This window comes from Microtus ochrogaster, assembly GCF_000317375.1.
Source record: "Microtus ochrogaster isolate Prairie Vole_2 chromosome 6 unlocalized genomic scaffold, MicOch1.0 chr6_random_2, whole genome shotgun sequence".
Taxonomy (NCBI): domain Eukaryota; kingdom Metazoa; phylum Chordata; class Mammalia; order Rodentia; family Cricetidae; genus Microtus; species Microtus ochrogaster.
In genome coordinates this window covers 13,787,206-13,792,005 of record NW_004949095.1, presented here as the reverse complement: position 1 = coordinate 13,792,005, position 4,800 = coordinate 13,787,206, and the positions used below count along the sequence as shown (strand labels likewise).

The 4,800-nt window shown below is 43.5% G+C and overlaps 1 protein-coding gene across 1 annotated transcript; it reads left to right on the top strand.

The window, feature by feature from the left end:
- Positions 1 to 548: 548 nt before the first annotated feature.
- Positions 549 to 828, top strand: LOC101999636 (60S ribosomal protein L37a-like). The gene has a single exon (XM_005364000.2). It carries the CDS (start codon positions 550 to 552, stop codon positions 826 to 828), a length of 279 nt encoding a protein of 92 aa, XP_005364057.1. The 5' UTR covers position 549.
- The last annotated feature ends 3,972 nt before the right edge of the window (positions 829 to 4,800 follow it).

Sequence of the window (4,800 nt, the reverse complement as noted above, 5' to 3'; positions counted from 1 at the left end):
GACCCTCCGGAACTACCCAAGATCTCCACCAACTGTCCCCAGACTGCAGCCAAGGGGAAGCTTCTCTTGTGAGACTCGAACTTGGCTCTCGGACTCTGGTTCACTGAGCCTCATAAATTCCGAATGTCCACTGAACTGGGAAGAGCTGAAGTGCCATGACCACTTCAGTGCCTAGATACTTTGTTTTACTTTCCTTCTTACACGGTTTTTCAGAGAATTGAACTTTGATCATTTTATGCAGCTCTTTAGTCCTGGCATAAAGAAACTAAGGATCAGAAATTGTTTCAAACTTACTTGCCAATGCAAATTTTTTTTCACTTTTTGTTGTAATTGTTTTTTTTTGGGGGGGGGGTTGTTTCTTTGGGTCTTTCTTTCTTTCTTTCTGAGACAAGTTTCTCTTTGTAGCCTTGGTTGTCCTTGAACTCTCAGAGATCAGCTCGCCTCTGCCTTTTAAATACTGGGATTAAAGGTATGTGTGCGCCACCACCACCTGGCACCAATGCAAATATTTAGAATTAATTTTAAAGGCTTGGCTTAGGTTCCTGCGACATGGCTAAACGCACCAAGAAGGTCGGGATCGTCGGGAAATATGGGACCCGCTATGGTGCCTCCCTCCGGAAAATGGTGAAAAAAATTGAAATCAGCCAGCATGCCAAGTACACGTGCTCCTTCTGTGGCAAGACCAAGATGAAGAGACAAGCCGTCGGCATCTGGCACTGTGGTTCCTACATGAAAAGAGTGGCTGGCGGGGCCTGGACCTCCAACACGACTTCTGCAGTCACAGTGAAGTCTGCCATCAGAAGACTGAAGGAACTGAAAGAGCAGTAAACGTGCTACCGTTTGACACACACGCCTACTAACCACAATAGTGCACAGCCAACTAAATAAATGGGTTAATCTACATGACAAAAAAATAATTTTAAATTAATTAATGTGATATACCTGTCTGTAGGCATGCTCTTGTGCACACATGGAGGCCAGGCAGGGATCATGTGTACTCGTCTATCACACCCCACCTACTCTTCTGAACCAAAGTGAGCCCGAGGTTCCAATTTCATTGGCTGTAAGTCCCAGGGATTCCCCTGTCTCAGAGCTGAGTTTACAGGCCTGTGGGATGCTCATCTTGTTAAATGGGTGCTGGGATCTGAACTTGGTTGCACAGTAAGCACTCTCAACTGCTGACTCATCTCTCCAATCCAGTTTTTTAAAAAAACAAACATTTATTTAGCTTTATTTTATATGCATTGGCATCAGATCTCCTGGAACTGGAGTTATAGACAGGTATGAACTATCATATGAATGCTGAGAATTGAACCCTGGGTCCTCTGGGAGAGCAGCCAATGCTCTCAACAACTGGGCCACCTCTCCAGCCTTCCTTTTTTTTTTTTTTTTTAAATTTACTATTAGTAGTTTACAGATTGTTTCTTTATAGGATATTTAATTGTTTTTGTTTTATTTTTCAAGACAGGGTTTCTCTTTAGCTTTGGAGCCTATCCTGGAACTACTCGCTCTGTAGCCCAGGCTGGCCTCGAACTCACAGAGATCCGCATGTTTCTGCCTCTGGGATTAAAGGTGTGCGCCATCACCACCCAGAAGGATGTATAATTTTTAAGTTCATTATTTGGTAGGCCTCTAACTGGTACCAAGGAAGGGTCCATTCACTGCTTCTTTGCATTATCTAAATTTTTTAAAATATCTAAATTATTTTGCAATTACAGATACAATCGCATTTGAAAAGAGCTTGTGTTCCTGGAAAGGAAAACATTTACAACCATAGCTTGAGAATCTGGCTAACTAAATCCTAGAAGAGATCCATTGGGTTACTTAAAATGTCTCCTCCCACATGTAACTAAGACAAACAGAACAAAAAACCCCTATACAACTCTGTATTTGCTACTGATGAAGAAAACACAGCCTATTTACTAGTAAAGAACTATGCAAGGGGCTAGGGGAATAGGCGGATCAGTAGTCCTTAAGATATTTGTTGAAATAAGAGCTGCTGAGCTGCGTCCCCAGCACCCGGCCGCCTGCATGGCTAGCTTTATACCCGAAATAATTACACGGAAACTGTATTCTTTTAATCACTGCCTGACCCATTAGTTCCAGCCTCTTATTGGCTAGCTCTTACATATTGATCTAACCCATTTCTATTATTCTATGTAGTCCACAAGCTGGCTTACCAGGAATGATCTTAACCTGCATCTGTCTGCAGTGGGACAATCATGGCGACTCACTGACTCAGCTTCTTTCTCCCAGCATCCTGTTCTGTTTTCTCCGCCTACCTAAGGGTTGGCCTATGAAATGGGCCTAGGCAGTTTCTTTATTAATAAGAAATCATTCCCACATCAGATATTTCCATGAGGAGATCAGTTGCATCCCCAGAAGCCATATTTTTTTTTTTAAAAAAAAAAAGTCAAATGTGATAGCATAGACTTGTGATCCCAGCACTGGGAAGGCAGCAACCGAGGGCTCCCTGGAGCCCACTGTCCGTCCAGCCAACCTAACCTAATCAGCCAGAGAGAGACCTTTTCCCAAAATCAAGGTAGACAGCTCCCCAAGGTTGGCCTCTGGCTCCCACACACATGCACACACGTGGACATACACTCACAAGAACTTTGTGAGCAACGACTTGAACCAAAAAATGCATAAGAAATTCTTAAGTTTCCCCCTCACCAAACCCATGTCTGGAAAGCATCACGGGGAAATGACTTGAACAGAGAACACACTAGAAAGAAAATGGACTCTGGAGTCAGGTAGGCCTGGGTGTGAGAGGCAATATGACCGTCACCATAACGCACAGGAAGCAATACCTGCTTCACAAATCTGTTTAAGAATGGGCCATAATAGATTTGCCTGGAACAGAGGTATCAAAATTGGTGATTATTGATAGATGAACCACTTAGCTCTGAACCCAGCTTCCTTACATATTAAAGGAAGAAAGCGGCAGAATAGAACGCCCTGGGTTCAATCCCCAGTACGCTGTGGAGGGTGGGGGGAAGCTACTAAAAGGGAGAAGAGATATGAAAATTGTTCACTAGCTTTAAACTCTCTAAAGAGTTAAGATTATCGACAGTTGGAAAAAATAGCATACAAAAACATAAAGCACTGACGAATACAAAAGTTACACAAAGTTCTCTGAAAATACAGCAGGCCAGGGCTTTGGGAGAGAAGGGACAGGGAGGACTAAAGGGTCAAAGATGGTGTAAGGTGGGCCTAACACAGGGAAGACTCGATGCACACGAACCTTCCAGCGAGTGAACCTCAGCTGGAAGGGTGCTCAGATACAGAAAGGCTGGACCCAAAGCCCTATGGGCATGCGAGGGTTCTATACGGGACTGAAGGTTTGGAGACCAGTGTGCCTAGACAGACCAGCAAATGTGATATGTGGTGTATAATGGGATTCAACCATACAGAAACGTCTTTAACTTCAGCATTTGCTCTCAGTGAGGACCATGTCAGTTTTGAGTAAGAGACCTGATACCATTTCTGAAGAATTGCTGGTTCTATAATACCCAGTGACAAAGGCAGAAGAAGGAAGAAAGATCAAGCAAAAGCCAGGAATCTAGGTGGCCCATACGGGGCAAAAGCCAAATGAAAGGGAATTTGAAAGAAAATGGCACAACTCTGAAATGAGCTGATTAACTTTTTCGTTTTTTGTGAAAGGGTCTCATTACATAGGTCAGTTCAGTGCTGAATCTGCTTCATCATCACTGAGTCAGTAAAGCGGTTGGATGAAAATGTCCAGGCACTTCCCAACCTCACCAACTCCACATGGCTCTCAGGGTTACCTTTCTGCAGAGCAGATCTGATCAGTGTTTGCCCCCACCCACAGCGTGCAGAATCCCCTTACTCATCCTGGTTTGTCTCTCCAGGCCCATTTCCTTTCACTCCCTCCCTCTGACTGACATACAACCACCTCCAGCTACAACACCCTCTCTCTGTGGAACTCCTCTTCCTAGTTCACAGCCCAAATCTAATAACTACCGTGAAATCACATCGCCTTCCCGGACCTCATTCAAAGCTGAAGGAACTCTTTCCCCTCCACGAACTTAAGCTTAATGTACATAGTTCCATGATCTCTCCACAGAAATATAATTATGAACCCATAAGCCTTAAAGTCAGGGTCTACAGGGAGTAACTGCAAGCTTTAGAATTAGATTAATGTGAGTTAAAACACAAGCTCTCACCTGCCATATATAACTCGAAGCAAGTTATTTGATTTCTCCATACTCCATTTCTTGTAAAGATAATAATTCCTCCTTTATAGCATTGTGTCAAGAATAAATGAGATAATTTCAGTAAATGATCCAGTATAGGACCTAACCCACAATAACTCACCTAGAAGTATTAATCCCTTCTGGACTTCAAGATTCTTTAAGCCATAAAATGTTTTATTTATACTATGAACATTCTTTCATGGACTGATCCCAGAGGTTTTATAGATATTGGACAAGTGTTGAGCTAAACGAATAGGCTCTTTCTTCTCAGAAATATTTATTAATTCATTTTAAAAGTACAGCCACAGAGAGGTTGAAAAATAATTGTGAGTGTGTGTGTGTTTGTGTGTGCACTGGGCGGGGGGGGGGGGCTAGGCATTGGCCAGAAGAGGGTATCATTGTCCTGGAACTAAAATTAAAGACAACTGTGTGCTCCCAGACACAGGTGCCGAGAACCAAACTCCCATTCTGGAGGAGCACCAAGAGCTCTGAACTAGGGCCTCGTCCCAGGAGAGCCACTTTGAAGTGGTTGGTGACATAAGGAGCATCCTGTAGTGCATGGACAGAAGAGCCCCGATTTTCC

Coding starts and splice junctions, on each gene's coding strand:
- LOC101999636 (XM_005364000.2), top strand. CDS start 550: ATGGCTAAACGCACCAAGAAGGTCGGGATCGTCGGGAAATATGGGACC.